Below are 26983 nucleotides of genomic sequence, written 5' to 3' on the forward strand. Positions count from 1 at the left end.
TCCCCACAGATACCTTATCTCCTAAAAGCCCCATTAGCGTCCGGGCCGAGCCTCTTACTGGAACAGCTAATGGAGCCGTGCGCCGACAGGAAATGCCTCCCAGCTGCCCCCCCTCCGCACGGGCTGCTGATTTTTTGACCCGCTTTATTTCTGAGCGGCCGTGGATAGGGCTGGCTGTGAACTCAAGAACCTCACCACAGCGAACGGGATGGGGGCGCAGTTTGGGGTTGATGTCCAGCCACGAGGCTCCATTGTCAGTAACCAGGAGCCCCGACCGAAGGCTGTAGCTGCCGTGGAGCTGGCACACGCGTGTGGGAGCCGTGGCTCCGCTGTGTCTCCAGGGCCTCGGGTGCAGGGGCTGCACTGAAACTCCTCTCTGTTTGTTTTGTTTTGTGTCCTTATGAGGGATTTCATTGTTTCTGCTCTGTATGGCACACTGACCTGCGAGGTGTCGTGGTTGAAGATCACGCTGCCGAGGTCCCCGCAGTTGTAGTGCTTGATGAGGTCCTCGGTGGTGTAGGGGCCCTGCTGGCTGCCGGCGCGGACGCCCTCGTGCTGCAGCAGCGTCTGGTTCAGAGCAAACAGCACCTGCAACACAGCAACACATGGCCATTAGAGAGACACAGAGCACACATGCCCGTCAGTGACACACAGAGCACACACGCCCGTCAGTGACACACAGAGCACACACGCCCGTCAGTGACACACAGAGCACACATGCCCGTCAGAGAGAGAGACACAGAGCACACACGCCCGTCAGTGACACACAGAGCACACATGCCCGTCAGAGAGAGAGACACAGAGCACACACGCCCGTCAGAGAGAGAGACACAGAGCACACACGCCCATTAGAGAGACACAGAGCACACACGCCTGTCAGGGAGAGACACAGAGCACACAGCGACACACAGTCCACACAGAAGGTCACTTTTCACGGCTCTATGGCAGCGCTAGTGCGGAGGAGAGACACAAGGGTTGGATGTTTTTCTATGACGGAATGTATCCTAGGGGACAGAATTGGGCCAACAGTTCACAGACGGGCCTGGGAGCGCGGCTCTCGATAAGGCGGTAATTAGAAGCAGTGAAACGATCGTTACTGGATGTGTTGTCCCCAAGTCGGGCTGTGCTCTGTGTCAGGGAGGAGTCAGTTGACAGATGATGGGATCATCTCAGGTAATCAGAGAGTGACTGAGTTTCAGTTCAATTATTGCAGCTGAAAATAACAATCAATAACAAGGAATCATCGGTAATTAAGAGACAGACAGAACAGCCGGGTCTTGCATCTCGCTGGGGGCTCGTTAGTTTGCATTTTCTATAATTGATCATCATTCACAAATGGCTGGGTCTTATCTTTTGGAACACCATCTAAGCTAAGAAATACGAAAACAAATCATTAATCCTAATAATGCCGCTTAATAAGATTACAGTTCATTTTCAAAGCGCGGGCCCTCCTGTTGGCAGGGTGCCAGCCGCCACGGTCCAGAGGGACTGGGGAAATAAAAAGCTATAAAAATAGCCGGGGACGCCTTTCAGGGCTCAAGTGCACACGATTTACTGCGGCCATTAAAGCAAGAGTAAACCCTCTTTAGGGAGAATTTATAGTCTGTGAGGAACGCCAGTCCCAGTGACAATGAGCCGTGTCCCCAGCCCGGTCCCCCAGCCAGGGCCCCCGGCTCCAGCCCAGCGCTGACTGGCCACAAGGGTTAAGGTGCACCCGTCAATCATAATTAATGATCCTGACAGACTGGCACGACAGGGACCACGGGGGGGCAGGGCCGATACAATTTCACCACAACGCACATTCTCCTGGGTCCACTGTTCACACACACACACACACTGACACACACAGACACACACACACACACTCACACACACAGACACATACACACACACACACACAAACAAAGACACACATACTCACACACACACAAACAAAGACACACATACTCACACACACACACAAACAAAGACACACATACTCACACACACAGACACATACACACACACACAAAGACACACATACTCACACACACAGACACATACACACACACACACACACACAAACAAAGACACACATACTCACACACACACAAACAAAGACACACACACACACACTCACACACTCACTCACACTGCCCCGTGCGGTGACCTCTGCTACCAGAACCTGTAGGGGTTAATTCCAGGGTCGGGCCTGGCTCCCCCCCCCTCCACACTGACACGTCTCTGTGTCCGTTATCCTCCTCACAGCTGAACCCATGACCCCAGGAGCATCTCGTTACGGCCCCCACTACCTGACCTCATCCTGAGTCACTTAGGGTCACAGCTGCCAAACCCCCCTGACCACCTCCACACCCCCCACCCAGAGTTAATGCCCCTGTGCTCCGGGGGGGGTAACTTGACATCAACAGCACCGCATCCTTCCCAGGGCTGCTGCTCACGTGGCTGTTTACTCGTTCAGATGAGCATAATTCCCAAGTTATTGCTGTTTTTCTTCCCCTCTCTCTCTCTCTCTCGCTCTCACTCTTTTCAGAAACCAGAAAACTATTTTCAGCCTCAAACCGCCACGTTCACAGCGTTTTCCAAAGCCGGTAATCCTGACCTGGTCTCGATCCGCAGCGCTGTGTCTGTGCTGCGGGTCTTGCTGAGTAATTGCTGCCCCCCCGCTGGTTGTAAAATGATGAGCCCCATTATAGCACCCCCCCAGATCCCCCACCCTGGCCGTGCCGTGTCAGTAATGACACCCTCAGCGCTGTGTCCGTATCCCCCCTGCTCGCCCCTCCGCGTTTCCAGATTTGACGGCATCCTGCCCATGTGCTTTTACTGCTGCCAGGCGCGGTGCGGAGAGAGGTGGGACTTTGTAGTGATGCCAGGAGAGCGGGAGCATGGGGCCTGGCCTTAATAACTGCACCCCACCCACCTGCTTACAACATTCCCATTTGACAGTGCAGTGATGTCACCGTAGCGCACAGGGAGTGTGGTGGCAAAGCACAGTGAAGTCACCGGAGTGCACAGCACATATATGATAGCTTTCCAGGCAAAGCAAAGGAAAGAAATGTGCATCTGTTTCAAACGGGTCAGCCACCGTGGGTTTTTGACAGGCTGCTGTCAGACGCCTGCTGTGAAGACATCGATTAGGGCCCGAAAACTAGGAGCGAGAGAATGAAAGAGATCAGAGCAGCCTCAGAGCAGAACTGGGCCTCTCAGACCCTGGGAGACAGAGCGAGAGTGGAGGGCGTGCAGATTCCCCAGACCCAACCGTGGTCCTGCACGCGGCGCTCCCTGTGGGACAGGCTCACTGGGCAGGCGCCAGGGGAAGGCAGGCCGGGCCCGCCCAGCCCGGTTACTCCAGGAGACGCCGCGACGGTGGCGCCCACTCACTGACTCTCAGGCAAAGCACCTCTTCAAACACAGCATTACTCACATGCAATAAAGCACTTTCATTTCCGGACACTTTGAGAGAAGCGAAGTGCTTTCTTTCCCTTTCCAAAAGCACCAAAGCCTTGTTATTTATGAGCCTATAAATATCACCGACTCATCTCTGAGGCTGCCTTTCTGGAAAGAGAAGAGAAAAACAAAAAAAAACAAAAAAAACAAAATATATATATATATATATATATATATATATATATATATATATATATATATATGTATATATGTATAGTGGTGCTGGGCTGAAAGGCACTACTGAGTCACCTGACACGCTATGCTCCTGTGATTGGCCGGCACCTCCTGGAAGGCAGGAAACCGTCACGCCCTCGTTGTCGGGCAGTTTGTGAGCGAGAAAAGAAAAAAGAAAAGCTGATAATTGACCTTCTGCCCGTGTGTCCCTGGACCCTGGATCGAGCCCAGCTCTGTGGTCATTCCCCCACGGTGCCACAATATACATACAAATATATTAAATGAATATATATACAATCCATCTCGTGACACAACGTATATCTGGCTCTACAGATACACGTGTCTGAACACACAGTGGACGTCAGAGACACGCGTCCCCAGCAGCCCTGTCGGACGTGGCTGAGTCCTGCGCGTCTCATTGAACTCTCCCTTCTGAGCAGTAAATCAGTGCTGGGGAATGCGTCTCGGCTGTCAGGGGTTTTTGACATGTTCAAGAGATAAGAAACTACCCTGAGACGAGACGGGCTGTTTCATCTGATTGTGAACGGACACCCGTGTGATCCCGACCCCACGCGGGAGAGACCTCTATCAGAGACCACAGACAGGCCGGCTATTCGCCCTGGAAGAGCTTCAATAAATCTCTCCAAGCGGCGCTCCCTTGGATCCACGCCGGTTGCAGATGGGAGTCTTATCTCCCAGAGAACCACAGTAATGAGAACAAGGCTCTGCGCACAGGACGGGAGACGGGAGTTCAGACACGTCCAGAGCTCAGACAGGACTGCGAAACAAACAGTTAAAAGTGTGGGTCTCTCTCTCCCCCGGCCTCTGCTTTCAACAGTTTCATTAGCAACCTCATGTTGTGCTGAAAATAAACAAGCAAAAATAATAATCATTTAGTGATTTGAGTGCAACCGATCTGGACATGAAGTTCCAGTTCCCCGTTATATCAGCGTGTTTTTATTCATGTATTATTTTTACGTCTCTGAGCTTCAGATCACACAACCACTGGGAGCTAATGATGGTCTGGAATGAATTAATTCAGCCCCATCGCTCACCCCCCTGCCCCAGTCATTGCCTCTCTGACAGCTGCGGAGGGAAGGAGGCTGGCAGGCAGGGGGCGCTTCTCCGATCCCGGCGCTGCCTGTGCCAACGTGCCGAGTGCCAAGAGAAATAAAACTGCAGCCACATGTGGGCCACAGCTGGAGAACCAGCTCCCAGATGTTTCAGGTTTTTTTATCGAGCCGTGCCGCCGGTGGAAATCAAAGAGAAACGGTGCCTCTGCGCCCGCCGGTCTTGTGCGACCCCCAGAGGCACGCCGACCAGGGGGAGCGGGAGAGGGACACCGCTGTCTGTAGAAGGGTAGATGAGAAGAGGTTACCCCAGGTGTGCAGGCATTTTTTTAATTGGTTAATTGATTTATGTATGGTCTATTTATCTATTTATTTATTTATTTATTTATCCATTCTGCCACTCGTTCACTCGTTTCCTGCTGGTGAAACAATGTGTCGCTGAGACTCAGGTGAGTGTCCGGTGCATCAGTGTCGTGGGGTGGGGCACAGCCTCTGTGTGACCTGTGACCCCCGCTGAACTGCCTGCACTTTGAGCCCCCAGCTGGCTGCAGTAAAGTGGGCTAATTTATCTGACGAGTCAGGTGCGGGGGGGGGGACCACACTGGAGAACAAGGGACTGGGGAGGGGGCAGCGAGAGGGCGAGGACGCACGTCACACACCGCACCCCCACACACCTTTCTTCCTTGGTCCCCATGTCCCTCCCTCCTTCTCTGTCACTCAATCTGTCTCTCTCTCTCTCTTTGCCTATTGCTGTCGTTTTCCAGCTCACCCCCCCACACACACACACCGTCTTGTCTTCTGTTTCTCAGAACGCTGCGTAATCAATTCAACACACAGCTCGATGGGTCGTTGTTGTTGCTATTGTTGCTGGTTTGGTTGTGTTATGCTTATGGTTATTGTTTTATGAATGGGGTTTAATGGGATATCTCTCACTGTATCCCAGACTTCTGTTCCGAACGCTGGGGCCTGAAAGGCTGGTGATGTCATCGTCACCTGTTATGATGTTATTAGAAGAGGCATCTGGAGCTGCCAGCCAACCTGGGAAACCATTCTGTCCTTAAAGCCTCCTTAAGCCCCTCAGTCTCAGGAAATCTGGGGCTTACTGGCCGGCCGGACCTCCAGCGGGCGTCCGGAGAAAGGCAGGCGATTCGGGCCTCCGCTCAGTAATCTCCGGCCCAGTGGGGGTGCAGGGGGAGTAGCGGCAGACACAGCCAGCCTCTGTCCAGACCAGTGGGGGGCAAATCTTCCCCCTCAAGGGCTGCGGTCCCCTAGAAACACCCCGGCGGCAGAACAATCGCCCTGTCTGTTCCCCCTCCCCACGAGTGTCCCCTCGAACCCGCCACCCCCCCCCCCGAGGGCGAAGTTAATAACACACAGCCAGGGTGGACACTTGTCTGCAAACAAGCCCGGCTGCCAGGAGACTCCTCTCTTTCTCTCACAGCGCCGAGGATGGGGTGTCAATATTTGTCCGGCTCTCTGAGACACAGAGAGGGAGAAAGGGGGCTCCTTGACCAGGGCAGCTGTGCTCGAGAGACGAGAACTGAGCAAACATGGGGGGGGGACCTTGGCAACCTTTTGTGACGCGAAAAAAGAAAAAAAGAAAATTGTGTTTCCACAATCCGCAAACGCAGAGGCTCCTTTTAAACATAGAAAGGAAGCACAATTAAAAGCCTGTCGAGTCAGTGGAGCTGTTTTGAGTTCACAGCTCCTTCAGTTAGATGCCAAGCAAGAAAACCTCTGTCTTGGCAAAGAGGAACCGATGGAACTGCAGATGAAAGGATCTCGGGGGTCCCGGACAGACCACCCCGTCAGTGTGTCCGACTCAGCAGGGGGGGGTCTTTGCACAGCTGGCTAGTGTTGATCAAATATGAGAGATCAAAACCAACATTTGCTTTTTTCTAGCCTTCTGTGTATGTATTTTAGTATGTATACGTGTTTATTTTTATTGTGTTCTGCTGTGTCTGTCCCGGTGAATGGGCCAGTGCTTCATCACAGTGACGGCACTTTCCTGTTTAATGCCAGATTCATAATTCTGGACCTAGTGATCCAGTATTACATGAGAATCTGCAGTTTTCAACACACCCAGTCTCCTGGAGCCAGACTTTAGTAGCAAGGAAGCTCTCTGAGGCAAGCCTGTGAAAGACCCCCAAACCTCCGAACAAGAGCAGCGGCCCCCTGGCTAGGACTGGGGGCTTCCTGTGCTACCATGGAACGCCCACTCCCTCTCCACACAGCAGGCCGAAGCCACCCAGCATGTTCCCGCACACGCAGCACACTTACTGTGTTAGATGAGGTCTTGACTGTCTGCATCCTCTCTGTTGAACCACAATGAGTGCCATGAGGGACTGTACTAATGCAGAGATGCACAGTGACACACACTGTGCGTTTGTGTGTCTGTCTGCCTATTTGTCTGTGTGTCCATGTGTCTTTGTGTGTCTGTGTGTCCATGTGTCTCTGTGTGTCTATGTGTCCATGTGTCTCTGTGTGTCTGTGTGTGTGGGTGCAGGACTGCAGCCCTGGCAGGGTGTGCAGAAGCTGCCGTTGTGCTGGTTGTGCCGGCAGACAGCCGGGAGACAGACAGTGCGAGCGCGAGGTGAGACGCAGCTCCTCCGAGCCGCCCATGTGTTTCCAGTTAGCCGGGAAGCCGAGCTACACGCCACGGAGCTGCTCCATTCCAGTGCATCCCCCCCCCACCGTGGCGCGCGGCCAGGGCCCTGGAACAGACATGGCCCACTCTCCTGTACAGATCTGTTCATCACGCTCCATCCCCCAGGACCGGCCGAGTCCAGGAGCCCACATCCCGAATCAGAGGGAGTCTGGGGTCTCACAGGCACCCCCTCCTCCTCGACTCGCTGCACCCTGTCACTGCCAATTTCCTGCCCTCCCATTGGCTACTCGGACAGCCAGCGCCGACAGTGATTGGACGCTAATCGCAGCAGCGTCTCCGGGCCGGGCTGTCAGCGCGGTGTAGCATGGCAGGACGGCGCTGTGTGCTGATTGGGAATGGCGTCTTCTCGGGGCAGCTGCTGTGAGCAATTTCCTCACAGGGTTTCTGTGATGGATTTTCACATTTTAATCCACTGGCCATCACAGAAAACATCTGCTCCTTTTTAAATGATCATTCTGAGTACGAAGATCGTTACTACTGCTCCTACTACTGCAAGGCATTGTTTTAAATGCCCCCCCAATCAGACTGGACTGGATGAAAGTATCAACCCTGTGAAGTCGCCCCTGTGTCAGTCTGTGCAATAAAACACAAGCCAGGAAGAAATGTATTTAGTGTGTTTTGCTGCATTCATGACGTCGTATGTTGAGTCCTCGTCACTTTGGCCTCTGGCAGAGCAATTCTCCTCACAGAAAACATCACCGGCAATCACCCTTTCATGGCAAATCAAAGGATATAAGGGTGCGTTTTACAGGGAGCGGGAATTGACAAACCTGTGTCCTGCCAGAGAGACTGACAGAGTGGTGGAGCATGTGTGAGTGTGTGCGTGTGTGTGTGTGTGTGTGTGCGCGCGTGCGTGTGCATGTGTGCGTGAGTGTGTGTGAGTGTACGTGTGTGCGTGTGTATGTGTGTGTGAGTGTACGTGTGTGTCTGTGTGTGTGTGTGTGTGTGTGTGTATGTGTGTGCGTGAGTGTGTGAGAGCAGTAGATTTGATGAGTGTGGAAACCTGGACGCGCACACTGTGCTGTTTCTCTCTTTTCCTTGTTATGTCCTCTCAACACATCTCTAATATCTGTGAAATTCCCTGTGAGACGCCGGGGGGGGAGTACAGGAGCCGCGTCCCAGAGTCACGCTGAGATCCTCCTCCTGTGGAAAATATTTGTGGCTGCCGCTCCTCCCGCTCAAGTCATAAAAGCGTCTCCCGGCCGGGTTCCTCTCGGCGGTCGCGAGGTGGATATCTCACTTTTTAAACTACACCCCGCTATATAACAGACCGATCTCTCTGTTCCCTCTGCATCGCCGGTTCAGGAGAGTTTATCGTGTCACTTTGTTGTTTTTTATTCATCAGAAGGTCAGTCCAGAGTAGTCTGGGAAGAGAAGCAATTGAAAGCAGATGAAGGAGTGAGAAGTGTTTTCTCGAGAGCAGCAGGAGCGCGGAGATCAGTGCGGTGCTCGTTTCCTGTCACATGGCCCCGGCTACCCCACCACAGAGGTGCCACAGAGAGCTCAGACCACGGTCTTCAAAATTACACCGGGACCCGCAGGCAGACTGACGCACAAAGATAGAGAGAGAGGAATATGGGCTGAGTTGTGCGTGTTGTGCAGAACGGCAGCATCTCTGCTTCGGCCAGATCAGTTAGGAAACAACTAAAAACACCGAAGACATTTTCAATTTTTTGCCGTTACGTTCATCTTGCTTTTCAACAGTCTGTCTTTAAAATTATTATTTTAAAATTCTCATAGGTGGCCGACTGCGATTTAGAATTGGAGGGGATTAGTAGGGAAGTAACCGTCCAGTTTTGCTCCGGCACATGTTGGGCCGAACCCGTCTGATCAGAAGAGGACCCCTTTTCAGGTCCTCTCATCAGTCTGTCTTGTTCGTCACACACACAACACTCCCTAGGGTAGGCCTGCTGGCACTGGTTTATGACATCAGCACTGCACCAGCGATAAAGCGAACAACTCGGCTGAGCCTGGTCCGATCCTGCGTCGGACTGATCATTTTACTCGTTTCGATCACAAATCTAATCAGAGCAAAAGGGATGCAGGGCTTGACTGCTTTTGCCTGGTAAATAATACTGCAGTAATCATTTTAACAAGTGGAAACATATAAATGAAAAAGACATTCATTTTTATATAGTGTTCAGTTGAGTTTGTTTGCAGCTAGAAATGAAGGAGCAAATTGTTTCACCAGAGAGTCCTGTGAATCGCGGCACAAGAATGCATATGATGGCTCGGCTCCTCGCTTCCCTCTCAGAGCGGATTCCCGCCGTGGTGGGGAGACATTCCTCCTCCAGTGATGCTGCGGTGGATATAATAACAGCCGAGACCACGGCGCGGTCAGTCCCAGCCTGCAGCGGGGCACTGAGGTTTCTGCTGCTGCCCCGGTTTGTTTGTATGCATTTAAAACGCTGTGTGCGATTGCAGTCGCACAGTTGAACGAGTTCATCTCTGCAGCGCTGCGTCCTTGTTGTGTGTTTAGTTTTGCACCATGTCTTTGATAGAACCAGAAGAACAGAGTTTGTGTCCAGCATCGCCAGCACTTATTTTCTACCGTTTACTATGAAAAAAGACAGCACTTTTGCTTCACATCTATTTGCAAGCCCCTCAGGTAACCTGGTCAGAGCTGTAATCCACGTTCCTGGCTCTGTGGGGGCTGCAGCGCTACATCCTTGGCATGATGAGGGGACAGTGGCGATCATTTTGGCCAATTCGGTCAGTAATGAGTTCTATTAAGGCGTGACGGATGAGGACAGGACGAGTACCAGGCTGAGTCTGCTGCCGGCTGAACTGGGGCGGCCTGGGACAGGGATTTCTCAGACAAACAGCAGTGTCTCTGTCCTGAACTGACCTCCAGTTAACCTGCCCCTATCTGGGCGATCTCCCCCCGGGACACGGGCTCGGCAGGATGAATCCCCTCCCTCTGAACTCAGTGGCGTTGAGGACTGTTTGTCTAAACTTTCATATTTGCGCTTTTTTTCCTCCTCCAAAAGGAAACAATTACCCTTCGAAGCGACTGAATGCAGAAGCTGTTTGTTTATTACTCCGGAGCAATCAAGCCACTCGGCTCAGAGGGACAGATTCATTCAAAGACATCCTTTTTCCAACAATTTACAGATCCCATCCACAGAACAGAGATAGTGCTTCAGAATCACAGCGTTCATAATGAAGACGAAGAAGCTTCACAATCTTCTCCCATTGAATGAACCTTCAGGAGCCCTGCCAGGAGGAAGTGGTTCTCAATTGACTTCTTATGTATTTATTTATTAATTTGGCCAGGAATAAACCCCTCAAAAGGAAATTAGACATGAAATTGAGTCAACAAACCCAGAGCCACAGAGCTGCAGGCCGAGACGGAGCCTGAGCTCATTTACTCTGTGCCGGGCCGGTTGTGATTCGCCTGGGACTCTGAGACAGCGTGGCCTTCACCCCCATCCCTGTGTGTGGTTGGGAAAAACATTAAAAATGTATTACAATACAATGGGAGGAAATGTAAGAGTGATATGAGCATCTGTGGAATCTGCAGCAGAGGTTTTTCATCATTGTTTTTCTCAGAGGACGGCCGGACTGCCTGCCAATCTCAGCCACAGCCGAGCGCCGTCCATCAGCCCAACAAGGTAATGGACTCGGCGATATGGCGGTCTGCCCTGCCGACAGCTCTGACAGACACACAGGCCGGGGGGAGGTCAGAGGGTGGCTCTGTACACGCTACTGACCCCGTGCAGGTGCTTCTGTTCCCCATCGATTCACGAGCTCAGACTCCGTCGACCGAGGGGCGCCGCCACGCAACGGCTAATGCTGGGGCACACTACATGATTTTATGCCTGATTTGAGCACGATTTGGTCCTCACGACAGATCGGCACTGATTGTCACGACAAGCAGCCTGGTTGGGGCGCGTCCTGCCGCCGTTGGTCGTGTAGTGTGAGACTGGCTGCGATGCGACCGCTTGCCCTCCGATCCGATCATAAGCTTGTCGGAGTTGCTACGACTTTATTAAACATGTTTAATATTTACAACTCGATCAGCGCTGATCGTGGAGAGTGACGTGATCAGCACCCAATGAGAGCCGAGCTGACTGAAGAAGAGAAAAGAAACAGGAAGAATAAACATGACAGGAGAATAAGATTTTCATACATGTTTATTAAAATACTTCAACTACCAATGGTTGTTTCGGGGCACGTTATTTTAAAATACTATATGCTTTTTGTGTTTGTCCGCACAGACGAACACAAACAACAACAGCAGCTTGTGGTCGCGTTCTTTCCGCAGTTTTGGACAGATCTGCAGAATCCACTGATCCCATTGGTGGAGCAGTGCAGATCTGCGCTACACAGACGTGACCTGTAAATGTCCACGTCCGTGTTTGTTTACCTTTTCGCTGTGTGGATCATGCGTGTTTCTGCGAGATTTGGAGGTTGTGACGCAGATCGCCATGACAAGGATTTCAGAACAGTCGTTTAGTGTGTGTTCTCCTGTACTTATCGATCGGGTAGTGTGCGCTCCTTCACGACGCAAAAGACATAAATCCGGTGCAAAATAGTTGTTAAGTGTGAGCTGCCCAATGTTCATAAAATCAGGTGTGTGAGGATGGCGTGGGCTCTGTGTGTGAGGGCATTGTTTTCTCTGCCCGGGTCCGGTCCCGCTGACGAAACTCCCGTAATGACAGAACGGTGCAGTGAACACGGAAGCCAGCGCGACGACCGCAAGCTGTGCTGTTTACATGTGTTAACTCGATGTTTACATGTGTAAACGTGATGTTTACTCATGTTTACGGGGCTCTGATGAAACGTGGCCGCAGGCTGCGCTGAGAGAGCCCTGCCAGGCCTCAGCAACCGAGGACAAATCAACGAGGCCAGGCTCGGGCTGCGGGGGGGACGAGTTGCTCTCCAAAAAGCAGAACTGCCCCTGACTGAGCTCGACCTGAGAGCGCAAACGGTAGAAAACCTCTGGCCAAGAACAGGAACAGCAGCCCTGGCTCTCAGGAAAGACCTCTCTCTGGCCTACAGAGACTGTGGGAAACATGCCAGGAATGTGTAGCAGTTTGAGATAAAGGCTGCAACACCGGCTGCCCCCCGGGACGTCCAGTGTGTCTGCTTTCGTTCCCAAACAACATCACCACAACTGCCGTGTGTATCTGTGTGAGGAAGTCTCCAGTCCTGCACTCAGCCATCCCAGCATGCACTGGGGTAACACTGAGTGAGCCAGGTGGAGGTCATGGACCGAGGGGTGGCAATAACAGTCGAGTTATTATATAGTCGAATCAGGTGAAGTTCCACCCATGGGGAGCTTCCCGCCCGGCGGACCAACCGGTGGCCAACACCAGGGGAGTGTGGGGGCCATGTGGAGTTGGAGCGGCTGACAGGAACAGCGGGAGGGGCGCTGCTGATTACAGACACAGACAATGTATTTCCGAGAGCTTCATCCTCCTGCATTTCCATCACTCCGCGGGAGTCGGCTTGTTAAAGATGACACAATGCACATCTGCTGCCGCTATAAGAACTTGGCCTCCAGAACCACGATCTGACGAAGCCTCACCACCGAAACATCTTAATACAAACCAAATACAAAACATAAAAAACACCTGCTGGAGGAGAGAGCCCCCTGACTTTACCCCCTCGTCCCCCCAGACCCGCTTGCACCTGGCTGGCCCGGCGAGACCAACACACGTCTCTCGCTGGGGATTGACAGCCCCGCTGCACCGGCGTCAAAACACACGGACCCACTAATGACAGAAAATTGCGTCAGACTATTAGGCCGTAATTAGGGGATCATCATCAAAAAGAGTTCTTAGAAGCCCTGGCAGCTCCGAGAAGGATGTCAGGACTGCCAGCCAACACAAGCAGCACCACGGCCGGGAGAGCTGACACAGGAACGCACTGCCAGCGCCTCACCGGCCCTGAGCTGTGCTTTCTCTGATGTATGTTTTTGTTTTCCTCGAGTCACCACAAACAGTCAGAGTCCGCAGCGTCACAGAAGTAAAACAAACGAGTGGATATATTATTGCTAGAGGAACGTTATGTAGAGTTATCAGTGTCTACATCAGAACCCGTCTCTCCAGAACCGGGATGGTAACGTCTCTGTGGACTTAGACTGGATGACCTGGACTGGACCGGTGAACACACAATGAAGTCACAGAAATGTATATATTTTCAACTGACTCGCTCTCTCTCTCCGTGTCGATGAGCAGGCTGAGCACGGGGCTGTGTTCAAGTGCCCTCTCTCTATCACTCTTTCTTTCTCTCTCGCTTTCTCTCTCTCTCCCCTCCTGTTTTCCACTAACCAGCCAGGCCAGTTGCAGAGGGGCAGCGCGCTTCCCGATTCCCACATGTCTAATCCGCGACCTTCCCGGCGGGAGAGGGCCCTTCAGCCCCTCGACAGCTACATGTGTTTGTTGTTGAGAGGCCTCTTTCATGTGCAATGGCGTTGACTCGCTCCCCCGCGCGGACGGGCTGCCCGAGTGACCCGCTTCGCTGGGAAAGGTAGTCGGCCGCATCTGCTTCTCATCTCCTGTGCGGCGGGGGGGGAGCGGATTGCTTTCGTTTTTTTTTACATCCCTGCTATGATCCCCCCCACCATCTTCCCCAAACACACACTGCAGTCCGGACCTGACCTCGGAGGCAGAGGAGGGGCGACTCTGTGGCCGGTAGCGAAATCCACAGACACTTGAATACCAGGCTTCAATGAGAACTAAATATATCGTTCCTTTACTGACACCTCGTCTCCAGACTTAGAGTTGTGTTTAATCTGAGAATCTACTGCAGTGATACATAATCATGCTTCCTCCCAATTCATAATATTTGGAAATCATTTTTTCTTTTCACAAAGTCACATTATAGTTTATTTTCCTCTTTGCTCTCTGAACAGGAGCGAGTGCGACTGGTGAGTAACGAGAGTCTGACAAGTACAAAGCATTAACCTATGAGAGCTGAAGGTAATGATGACAGATTTGTAAATAATTGCGAACTGTTCAGTTTTTGCGCCGGGTCGGCTAGGGGCAGCTCGTCTCGCCCGCACAGAGGGGTTATTTTGTATTGTTATGCCCAAACATGAGGAACTTTAGAGATTTAATTCCTGCGCAGATTCAGAGAGAGACGGATCAGGCAGCCTTTTGCTGGTTTTTGGGGTCTTATCACATTTCTCAAGCCACCTCTACCACCCCCAATAACAACAGCCACCAAAAGCATAAACCCCCTGAAAGTAACTCTGCTGTGGAGCTGAACTGGAGCAGGACTAGGAAAACTCTGCCCTGTAAAACCTTAACCCAGCTGCTCTCCCACAGCAATATTCCAGCTTAACCGGGTTAACAGCAACAACACGGCTCTGAAGCATGTTATTAAACAGAACCTCGGACTAGGATCACGTCCCAAAAGCACACAGATCCTTGGCAAGCCAGCGCACTTTCACGGTGAAAAACAATATGCCCAATTAAGCTGTAGAAACGGCGTGCCCTCTCAAAGGGCTGTCAGTTCCCGTTAGACTTGTGTGTCTAGTTAGTGTCTCACTTGGATCCCCTTTCAGAGCAGCTGAACCTGCGGACCCTTCCCTCCGCGGCAGCAAAGTGAAAGCAGGCCTCGGGCTGAAAGAGACACCCTGTTTGAACAGCCGTTCACTCTCCTCACGCTCTGAAGGCTGATTGAGTGTCTGCAGATGTTTCCAGGACGGTGAGTTCGGTTGGATTAAAGAGCTGGCTGGGAAGGGTGCGTCCTCCATCCCGCTCTGAGCCCAGATCAGAACCCGGGTTGGTCCTCGGGCTGTCCGCTCCCCGGGTCGACCGGTACGCCATAAATAACACGGTTCCGTGGCACCGCTTCTCGAAACCCGTCTCTTCTCTATTGGCCTGGCAGACCGTGCTGGGCGTCCCTCAGCCCCAGATAGGTGTGGCGTTCACGGGATAATGGATCTCATTGCGTTCGGACTCGTCCTAGGCTGTGGCTCTTCTGTGTTCTTCTCCCTTGCCTGTCCCCTCCCCTCAACTGTTTGGCTTTAAGGACAAAGCCGCTCCCCAGCAGCCCGGCCTGAGGTCACTCACAGTCGGCTTCAGTGCCCGCGTGGCTTTGCACAGATCGGCACAGTAACTGGTGTTACAGGATCGACTCTCCTGGGTTGCTTCAAGGCTGGGCATCGTCGGTTTAATGGGACAGGATGGCTTCCTCTTCCACTCCATGTCCGGCTCCAGCCCGTCCCCTCGGGGGTCGCTGCTCCTGCTTTCGTGGAATCACGCAGGTGGCTGAAACGCCTATAAACTGTGTTTTACGAAGGGATTGTTATTTCACCACTGCGTTGTTGTTGTCGCACAGCTCCCGCGCTGTTGTTCTTTCTCATGTGTTGATTTGGAAGTTGCCCTGGCGCCCGAGTCCGCTGTGAAGGTCTGACAGCTCTTTACTCCTCTCACAACATTTCTCCCATAGACTGACAGTCCAATAGTACGATTTTAAATACAATTTCCTTGCCTGTGCTCTCCTGTCTCCTGGCATGTGTTTTAAAGCATTTTTTTGTAGATATCTCTGCTTCACTTACACGGTTGTGATTTGCTCTTTTACCAACCAGATCGTTGCAATGTAATTTGTTTTTCTATTCATTGCTGAGGCACACAGAAGCTTATTATCCTGGTCCAGCTGTCCATTGTGTCCAGCCTGTCTCTCCAGTGCAGACTGCCCACCTCAGGACTGAGCCGGAGCAAGCCAGAGCGAGCTCCCTGACCACTCCCAGACCTGGATGAAGTGCAGACCCAGCTCCATTCTCCTTTTATTTGCATTCTTTCTTAGCTGCTTCAAACAGGCCTCCGACACAGCCATGCGTCCCCCCCCCCAGTCAGCCTGGGTAAAAGAGTCCGCGTTTAAAAGGTATTTATTTGTTTAAGCCAGATCCCAACAGCTGAGTGCCTGAGCGCGACTCTGTACTGCCTTCCCTTCCCTCCAGCTTCCTGGCACAGCGCGCCAGCCAACGAGCATGGAAAAGCTGTGCAAAGTTTCAAGACTGAAAAACAATAATCAGAGACTTCGCTAGAGGAACCATTGACACACACACATACACACACTAACACACACAGTGACACACACACACACAGTGACACACACACACACACACGGTGACACGCACACACACACACACTGTGACACACGCACACACACACACACTGTGACACACGCACACACACACACACACACTGTGACACACACACACACACCTCACGGACAGAATGTAACCCAGTCCTCGCAGATCTGAGATCCTTCTATAAGGAGTCCCTGCAATATTTCACAGACTGTGCCGATTTTACAGGATTTCTTTTTTCCTTCAAGCTGCGGCTGTAACACTTAACCGGGCGGCCCTCGCTGAGCGCACAGAAGGCCCTGCGGAGCGGCACATTAAAACATGGTTCAGCAGCCAACACACTCAGCTGAGGCCGGGCTTAAAAGCTCCAGAAAAGCACTTTCCTCTCACCTCACCTCCATGAAATACAATGCTCTCTCCAGCCTCTTAAACAGTTAGTTAGAAACGCTCCGTGTTGCTGGTCGCGCCCCCGTGGCACTATGAGAGCAGCCGTGTTGCCCCAATCGCCCCTGCCCCCTGAGGTCGTCTCTGGAGCACACATGGGAGCCCCTGCGCTGTGGAGAGGAATGTCCCAGGTGTCCAGAGTGTGTTGACCTCCGCTCCCCTCGCTCGGACACGCTGACCCTCACTTTGCGGTTCTTGTCGAGCCGTTCAGATGCTCTCCTCTGGACCCTGCGCAGCTGCCTGAACTCTGACCCTGGACATTTGAAAGCACACTGCTGCCCCTACCTGCCCTGTTGGAGGGGGTGGGGGGGCTCTGTGCAGTGCACTACTGGAGAGGGAATGAGCCACCCTCTCTCCCCTCTCGCATTGAAGGTAGTGAGAGGGTTATTGAAGGACGTGTTCTCAGACTAACAACCTCAAATATAAGAACACGTGGCCGGATACGTTTTGAAGTGTCTGGCTTAGATGTATTGTCCTTTTTAAAGTATTTGGGTTCAGTGAAACAGCGTGTGTGTGTGTTTGGGGGGTAGTGTGGCTCCGAGAGGGGCAGCCCCCCGCTCCAGACCCCGGTACAGAGCACTTCCCCAACTCTGGGGGAGCAGAAATCACTGCGACTTGGCCACAGTCCAACTCCAGGGGAAAAAGTTTCCCCTTGTTGTTTGGCCTCAGTTGTGTGTTATTTCGCTCGTTTCTGTGGTTGTTAACTCTTCTCGGGGTCTGAGGGTCACGAGACCTGTCCCGTATTCCACCTGTCCTCATCCTCGAGGCCTGGCCACCGATGTCCCACCGGCAGCCCAGCCTGATTCCCTCGAGTCCAGGGACAAGGACAGGCACACTCTGGCATATGTTTTGAATGGCAAAAACTGCTGCTGCTGCTGCTGTCTGGGCTGAACTCCCCCACACCTCCGAGTCCATGTGCGAATGACTCTGCTGGCACTCTCTCCCCGCTCCCAGGCCCCCCAGCGCTCCCCGGCGTGTCTTAACACACGCCTATTAACAGGCTTTACAGAGCCATTTGCGCCGCCGCCTGATCAATCTCCGCAGACTTGTTACTTTCGGCGCAGAAGAGCCATGAAATTGAGAATAGTGGGAAAGGGAACGGAGGGAGTTGAGGGTCTCTCAAGAGTTTCCCTTCCTCATCGTACCGGATGGCAGCCGATCAGAGCGCAGGTGTGCGGTACACATACGAGTCTGGGTCGACGGAGGGCACTGTGAGTTCAGTCTGGAAGCCACTGGCATTTATTCTTATTGTATTGTTAATTCAAAAGATTTACTGGCTGAGCAGATCCAGCATGACTTTAACAACAACAACAGCAACAGCAAAAAGATGTTTACCAGGCAAAGTAAGTTATTTATCCCTCTATTCCCTCGCTCACTGCGTTTGTTCTGCCCCCGGCCGTCCAAACAGCCAGAGTATGTTTGCTTTTCTTGTACACGAAACTTTATTGTCTTTTCTTTGGAAACTTAACATCCTTGGCCCCCGCATGACCCCGGCCTGCACAGAGGATTAGGACAGAAAATATGCTCTCGTCTCGCTGTTGGCTAACTGTGTGTGACGCCCGGAGAGCCCCAGACGTCACTCAGGACAGGGATGCATAGAGACTCCTATCGGGGTGACATCTCCCACATGCTCTGCATTAAGACCTAATTTCCCCCAGTCCTTTAAAGCCACGCCAGCAAAGAGATGTTTATATTTCTTTCCTATTTCCCAGTAGCCGCCAGGGTGCCCCCCCTAGCCCAGAGCAGGGTGTCTCCTGGGAGCCGGGAGGGGGCGGCGAGATGGGGTGGGGGGGCAAGGAGCGCATCTGACACCTCGGCTGCCCGGCTGGCAGAGCCAGTCCAGGGACAGCAGAAACCAATTACGCCGTCTGCTGACGCACGGGTTTCCCAAGCCAAGCCAAACTCTCATATCCGAATGAGCTCTGTGTTCAGAAGCGCGCGGCGTCCTCCCCGGTCCCGCGCCGGCGCTGCTACGCTTGTGGCGAGGAGGTGCAGCAGCAGGAATGTTGGAATGGCAGCCCGTCCCTCTAATAGCAAACAGAGCCGGCGCTCGGCCCATCCGGGGGGGCCTCAGAGGGGCCCTTGTGTCCGCCCAGGTGTGGAATCCGCGCCTCCCTTGGCTGCGCTTGCCGAATACTGGCAACACGGGAACTCACTCCGTTTTCTGGAGACGCTTCGTGTCGTTTTCGGACGGGCTAGAAATGCCCAGAGATCTTTGTACATGCGGACACACAAAGAGGTCTGTTTTGTTGTCTTTTTGTCACTCTGACATGAATTTGGGAAAAGCCGCTCGTGTCGAAGGATGATCACAGTCTGCAGTGGACAGATTTGTTATTATTTATTGTTATTATTACAGGTTTGCATGGCGGCCCTCGTATGCAGCTGCAGGAGTCAAGATCCACACGCTTGTGCATGTGTCCAGCAGCTCACACGCATGTTGTGCACAGAGAGTTTGCTTTCCTTTTTTTTTCGGCATCACAAAATGTCCTTCCAGTTACGCTGTGACTTTCAAAACTGCCAGAACTGAACACTTGCCTCTGTCCTAAACTCAAGCAAAAGAAAAGGCCGGTATGAGAGTGAGATATGAACTGAATATATAGTGCTGGAACCGAATGCTTTAAAAGCTTTATTTTGTTAGGGCAAGATTCCTTTCACCTGTCTAAGTGAATCCACTGACCAGCCTCCCATCTGCAACGCTTGCCTCGAGCAGCGAGTCAGCTTCTTTCCGACCTCATCCCCTTCAGTCCGCCTGGGCCTGAGGCTTAATTAGATCAGCCCGTCCTTCTCCTGCAGACTGCACTGACCTTCGGGGATCAAAGTTTGGAGTAATCTCTAAGTAAATTAGATTTTTCAACTCATTTGCCTCTTAAATGCATCCATATGTCTGATATTAGATTTAAACTGTTCCAGGAAAAACAAGTGAATGGCAGGTGAAATCGTCCGATCCTGCCTTTCAAAACTGAGGGGGGAAAACAAGACAGAGAAATGAACAGAACTGCATCAGTGGCGGAGGTGGAGAGACTGAACGGTTTCCTGTTATTTCTGTGAAACATTTATTTCTTTGCGTGCTCTCCGGCTTGTCCCGTCTTCATGGAAAAGCAGAGCGTTTGTCTGTTTCCATGTGCTGACTGAGATTGCCCATCCCAAGGCCCTGACTCCCGTCTGAAGGCGTTGATGTTTGCAGAACAATATAAAAGCCCTGGCCTTTTGGGAGCCGTGCTGCCGACCGCGTCTCTCCCCTCCAGGGGTGTGTGACGCTCCAACGCCGTTTCTCTGTGGCCGGAGCTGAGTGTAGCCCCCCGGCTGCTGAGCTCTCTGGGGCCCCAGGATGTGACGCACCAATGACCAATGTAGATGTTAGTCCTGACGTCTCGGTCCCTCTGTTTGTAGACATATAATGTACTCTGTCTCCTTGGAACCGTATGTGCCGGTTTATGGGACCTGATTCTGTGTAGTTTTACTGAAAAGCAACACAACGTGGAGGGGGTAGAGGTGATGGAGGGGGCAGGGGCTGGGGTGGTTGTTGGGGCAGGGAGGCTGGGCTAAGTCTCCAAAGGAAGAATCATGCGATCGAGGTTACACCAGGGGAAATCCGTTGATCCCTGAGGGATTATCGGGAAGGCTTTAACAAAGCAAAACAACTGTTTCCCCTGGGTTTGCTCTCGTCGGCAGAGTCTTTCCAGCGTAATCTCCTCATTCAGGACTGAGCTGCTGTTTTCAGATTGGGTTTCCACCGTGACTAAACTGGCTCCATCACTACACTAATCTGGGAACGGACTGCCGGCGCAACACAGAGAAGACCTTCACCGCAGCACAGACGGCAAAGCCCAAACACGTTGCTTCTGGAGGGGAGGGGGCTCTGTGCCGTTGCCGGACACTGGAGGGTGCTGTGATGATGGCTGAGGCCACAAAGACTCAGAGGCAGAGAAACAAGTTGTCCAGACTGTCAGCAACTCTGTCCTAAAATACAGGATAGTAATCCTCCTATACTGCGGAGTGAGACAAACAACAAACCCCAAAAACCTCCCTCTTCGGAGACGGCTCGGGGGAGGTGAGCCACTCATCCCGCCTGCATTGCTGAATTCTGGAATCACAGCCAGAACTGAGTCCGGAACAGCCGGATATCTCGGAGCAGCGCAGACACCGTGAACAAATGACGCCCATTATAGAGATTTATTGCCCAGGCAGCAGCGGTGGGACTGCAGCAGTGCAGAAGTGCTGAGGCGCTGCGTTCACATTCGCCATCGCATCGCCTTGGTAAACGCATTAGACACATAACGAGCTCCTGTAACACTCACTGCACTGACACGGCTCTCCGGGACCTGGGTCAGTCTCTCGGCAGGTCCGGGACTGCATTTCAGCTCCTGCGAGGGCTGCGCCATCCGTTCCAGCGGAGGCAATCAGTGAGGACAGATGAGCTGGGACCTGGGGTTAAAATGTGTTTTGCAGGCAGGGGGTGTTTAAAAGGGCTGGGGATGCCAAACTGCGATCGATATCCGACCGCACTTGCCATACCTGAGCGCTTTCAACTTTCCTCACTCTTCAGTCATCTTTAATAAAAACAAATGGGCGTCATCTTCCAGAAGGGGAAAGAGAAACATTGAGATTTATGCGTGCGGAGCAAGGAATTTATGACTTCAGAAGATTTTACCATTGCGACGGGTATTTCTTCCATCAGCGGGAAACCTTAGTCATGAAGCATTTGTCAGCAGCAATTGAGGGACTTGCATGAGACGTCGGGCTGACCTAATTCACACCGTTCCCTGAGATGTCCTGTGGGAGGGGATCGACAGGTGCAGGACACCTGCGTGGCTCAGGCACAGCCACTGCCGTCCCAGGCCAGCTGTGCCAGGGTGTCTTCAGAAGGAGTTGGACAGAAATGAACCCCGAATAAAGGCATTATGAAAGAAGAGAAGATCAGGGAAGCTCTTCTCACACAATGAAAAGGACAGCGGAGCAACTGGGAGGGGGGGAGCAGACTGCGTAGCTGCACTGTGTTGGGGTTTAGCCCTGCAGGCGTCACACAAGCGTCAGAGCTCGGTATCTCCCTCATGAGCGACTGCATGCGAGCCGACTCTCTCCTGGCCTCCAGGACTCCAGATGGAAACGATTGAGCTGCAGTAAAACGACCTGCAAGCTTCTGTACGGCCAGAAAAAAAAGAAAAAAGGGAAGATGGAAAATCAGATTCTCACATAAACAACACAAGCCTAGATGTTACCAACAACTAACTGCTGAAACCGCATTATCCCGTAAAACCCTGTTTATGGATCTGGTCAGCAGAGTTCTAGTCCAGCTGTGAAACACCCAGGATCGGCCGCCCTCGCTTTCACCGCCCTGAGAGCGCTGCGATACATATATATATAAATATCATTACCGGGCTTCCCCAGTGCCAGGGGAATGTGTATAAACACTGCAGCGCAACAGGGGGAAACCGCAGCGAGGGTTAGGCTGTGGTAGAGCGTGGAGAGCCGCAGTACTATGGGTATTTGGACCAAGGGGAAATGCCTGGGGAACGGCACCGGAAGGCCACGCCAGAAGACCATGCAGATTTCCAGCGGTCTTCTCTCTTACAGGAAGGGGTGTCTGGATGCATTCGGTCCAGCACAGGATTAGTCAATACATATATTTAACCTTGAGATGCAGATCGGCCCGAAAGCATTCGTACTTGACTCAAGTGTTTATTAACCTTCAGGCTGGGGTTATGGTGCTCCCCTCTTGGGGCCGAGTCACAAACGTTTTCTGGCCCTCATCTTGGGCACATAGTTCTGCATAGTGGTCTCGGTATGACCTTCCCATCTAACCCTCCCCCGCAGAGTTTATCAGAGGTTCACACCTTATTATTTTTTATTTCCCTCTAAAATCCGAAACCACATTTCTGTGACACTGGTGACTGATTTACAGCACATGAGTCGATGCCTAATCTGAGTTGGGTTCAGGTGTCGCAGGCTGGATCACACTTGGATGCCTGCATGTGACCCCGTGGAGAGCTTTTCCCAGGTGTGACTCCAGTCTCCGGCCACCCCACTTCCTGAAGCTACATTAGCCACGTAGTCTCATTGTCCTCTGTGACACCTCGACTATTGAACAGACGGACAATCAGTCTCCCGTTCGCAGAGGCCAGCATCGTTGGGATCATGCTGAGACTCATTCCTGCTCAAAACCATGAGCACTCCCCTCAGTTCGTGTGCCCTTCCCTTCTCTCCCTTTTATCCGAGAAACATTTCAGAGGAAATTCAAAATAAAACCCTCCACGCCGGGATCGGCGGCCTCAATGTGGGGAATTCATTACCGCACTTCCCCCCGTGCCAGGACATTCAATACGCAGAGACAGGGTTCAGCGGACAGCAATTCAATAAATAAACTCTGAGGAGCGAGGTCCCGCAGCCAGCAGGCCCAATGTGGAAAAAGAGTTAGTGAGGTGACAAGGGCAGTAAATCTCACACAGAGACGCACTACAGGGTCAGCACAGCATCCCACAGCCTCCCATCCACACGGCAAAGACCTTACAGCTGCAGACAGCGACACCAGAAACAACACCTGAGAGGCACGGTAATTAAACGTGAGATAACGAGTCATTACATCCCCACAGGAACAGCTGTGCTCCCCCAACCCTCCGTCCCATTACTGGACTCCGTTCCCACAGCTTGTAATTACTTAATTGGATTCTTAGTGGGTTCCAATTAAATAAATATCCATGATGTAAGAAAAGAAAACAATGTTTTGATTTATTGTGGGACTCAAATAGGGGCACTGTGTTCCAGCACACTATTTTCTTACCCCCCCATTCTCAGCAATAGATGGCGCTTGTACGTGTGTGTCAAGCGAGGCAGGCAGTGGGGGGGAAATTGTCATTCTCCTGCAGATTATTTTAATCGCTGGGACCCAGGTCACATCTGACTCGTGAGGAGAGAACAGCTGTTCTCGGCCAAGATCAATACAAAACACTATGAACCGGGAAGTCGCAGGATACCGCAAAGGAAATTCCAGGCGTTTTTTTGAGCTGATTGTAAACAGAGGCTCGAGGCAGCCGGGGGCAACCAAGGTATGTTCGGATGGATGTGCCGTTCACTGTTCGCCAGCTCAACACACTGGTGAGCCACACGATTACATCTGATTACACGGCATGCATGGCAGCTTGAAATTGCTGCGGTAATCACCCTGTCAATTCACTTGTTTGTACAGTTTACTGCAGGGCTTTAATCGGCGTAATTAATCGCCAGCGCTGGCGGCCGGTGCTCCTCCTCTCCTCACCGCGGGATGAAGCAATCGCAGAGAGACAGATGCTCGGCAGTCGAGGCCACATTTCCACTGTCAGCGGCTCCTTCCACAACAGCTCTGTGAAGCGTTGGGCCAGTACTTTTGTTTTGCATGAATCTGAGAGCTGTTTGAGACATTAATCATTGGAACCTGGTACCTGTTGCTGGAACCGAACAACAGACCCGCTGTGTGGAAGGGCTGACCCCAGGCGAGGAGGATTTCCACCCTGTGGAGAACCCAGTGGAGGGCTGTCACTAAAGCAGGGCCCCATCTAGACGATATCCCAATTGTATACAGGGCAAGCTGCTGCCTCTGGCTTTTCCAGCAGCAGAAACCTCTCGTCACCCAGGGTCTGCGCAGGGCTGCTCCTGGGAGCCCCCCAGAGACTCACGTGGAGCTCAGACTGAGCGATCCCAGTGTTGGGATCCCAGGAGCCCCCCAGAGAGACTCACACAGACTTAGCGATCCCAGCGTTGGGCCCCCAGTCCTGCTGTTCTCACCCAGGCCTTTTCTTTCCTGACTGCGCTGAGGGCTGCGCGCAGTGTTTTAGGAAACGTGGGCGTTTACAGTGCAGAGGGGCACTCGGGGGAGGGGGTGGTGGGGATTTGTTACGCATCGGTGGTGGAATGTAAATTCTGGAGGATGGGAAGGTCAATGATTATCAAATTTTGAAAAACATGCCGTGTTTATTTGAGTCTGTCCAATCAATACAGAACCACATTTAACCCGACACTGCAGCGGGTTTCACTTGAGGTCTGTTTCCTCCCATCGGTGTGAAGGACCAGGTGACAGTGCCGACAGTGCTGGGGTGCCAGGCGGTCGGGCCTCCGTCAGAACAGACAAAGTGGGCCAAAGAGCGCCAACCAGCCGCCTGCCAGGCAGCCCGGGGGTCTGCAGACTCGTGTCTACTGACGGCAGCCAGCCCTGTCGGCAAGGCGGTGCCCTCTGACCCCGGCACAGTAGGGGGCGCCAGCAGTGTGATGTCACCCCCCCAGGCAGCAGGCTGGGCTCACAATCAAAAACAAACGATTTGTTTGAATTATTTTCTTTGTGGCTCGGTTCATGAAAAAGATATGCAATCCTTCACAAGCCCCCCACCCCCAAAAGAAAAGAAAGAAAACCACTGCGTCCCTCCCTCCTCAAACCGGTCTTAACTCCCGATCCCAGCACTGACGCGGTGCTGTAAATGGACCCCCCAGCTGTCAGCTTAGATTGCTCTCCAGCAGCCTGAGATTAAGCATCCGAGCTCAGGTTTAGTTTGGAAACACGTTTTTTAATTTGATTTTACTTTAAGGGTTTTTGCGAAGCGCTGGGTTGAGCCCACAGTGAGTGACAGCCCCCTGGCGCAACCCGCCTCCGGAGCACCCCTCGGGTCCTTGGCACGCCGGCCAGCAGTGCATCCTGGTCTGGAGAGGACGGTGACACACTGACACACACACAAACACACAAACACACACCTGGGAATTAAGACCAAATAGTGCTAATGACCCTGGAAAATGAGGCAGGGGAAGAGGAAACTCCAAGCCTGTTCCTTCACAGCCAGGTTCAGACCGGCTGCAGGTCGGGCTGTGCAGCCCCAACAAGCCCACAGTTTTCAGGCAACAGATGAACATCTGACTCTGTCTTGACTACTTTAGAGCAGTTTAGAGCAGGCCATGAGGAATAATCTGTTGACACATGATGGATGATAATGCACATGTGGGTCAAATGCCCTATCAGTCACCACTGTTGTGATGAAGCATCAACCAAAGCCCGAAGTCCTGGAAAAGCACCCTGATACCAGTGTATAAGAGCAGGATATGAGTGGACAGGCGTGACAGACCTCCTCCAGCAGACCCACATGGCCACTGTCCACTGCCTAACTGCAGAGAAGAACAAGTCTGCTTATGGTTTCAGAAATCTCCTGCAGGGGTTTACAATGAAGTTCACGATCGAACACAGACTGTGAGGGATGGGGGGGTCTCGCTCCAAACAGCTGTTACCTGTGCACACTTAACACTCAGACACACACACCAGGACACGCACACGCACACACACATACATACAGCAGACATCATGACACATTCAGAATAGAAATCAACCAGAAGGAAAATGAAGGAAGGAAGAAAACCTTTAAAAAAATGAGTTGCAGACTAACTTTCCAATTTTATCTCAGTGAGTTCCACTTGTGACTCCAGCAGAACCGGGAGAGGGACGAGAAACCTCAGCAGGACGTAAAGACACTAATGACGCCCATGTCTTCTCTCCCCTGTCAGAGTCCTGTGTGTTTTCCATGCGGTATTAAAGTGTGTCGCTGTCCTCACACGACCCCCCACTCAGCTCAGAACCATTGTGATTTACTGCTGTCCTGGGGGGGGGGGGGGGATATAAATGCTCTGCCATGGAGAGACTCAGCAAAAAGCAATGAAGGTCTGACTCAACGCGTCACCTGATGTCTGCCACAGCGCTGCTCGGACCCCCGCTGGCCAAGAGCCAAGACTGTTCAAGGTTTCCCACTAAAAATAGGAAATTCCTCAGTATGTGACTGCAGATTCACAAACACACACACAGACACACACACACAAAGCTGAGCGAGACGCAGTGGGTGTATCGCAGGAACAAACGAGGGTACAGACGCTCTCCACTACAGACTCTTCAAATGTCTCTATTTAGCGGAAGCGCTTTGAGCTCTCGCTCTCTCTCTCTCTCTCTCTCTCTCTCTCTCTCTCTCTCTCTGGCTGCAGTCCTTATCGCTCTGAAGAGGAATGTGAAGTATCGTCCGCGTGGCTGATGGGCCGGTCTCGACGGCGCAATGAAGGGTGCTGATGAAAGAGGGAGGTTGCCAAGGGAAACCTCTCAAATTAGAACGGCGTCGCCGCAGGCAGCAGGGTGTTGCG

At 52.4% G+C, this 26983-nt stretch overlaps 1 protein-coding gene across 1 annotated transcript in view; it reads right to left on the reverse strand.

Annotated features, from left to right (window-relative positions):
- The window catches only part of trabd2b (TraB domain containing 2B), a 51530-nt gene that overhangs the window by 18894 nt on the left and 5653 nt on the right, over window positions 1–26983 (reverse strand). Inside the window, exon 3 of the mRNA XM_066692346.1 lies at window positions 442–588. Within this exon, the coding sequence (XP_066548443.1) occupies window positions 442–588 (147 nt within the window). The remainder of the gene's footprint in view (window positions 1–441; window positions 589–26983) is intronic.

The sequence above is a fragment of the Amia ocellicauda genome, chromosome 19 (genome assembly GCF_036373705.1).
Source record: "Amia ocellicauda isolate fAmiCal2 chromosome 19, fAmiCal2.hap1, whole genome shotgun sequence".
NCBI classification, from domain to species: Eukaryota; Metazoa; Chordata; class Actinopteri; order Amiiformes; family Amiidae; genus Amia; species Amia ocellicauda.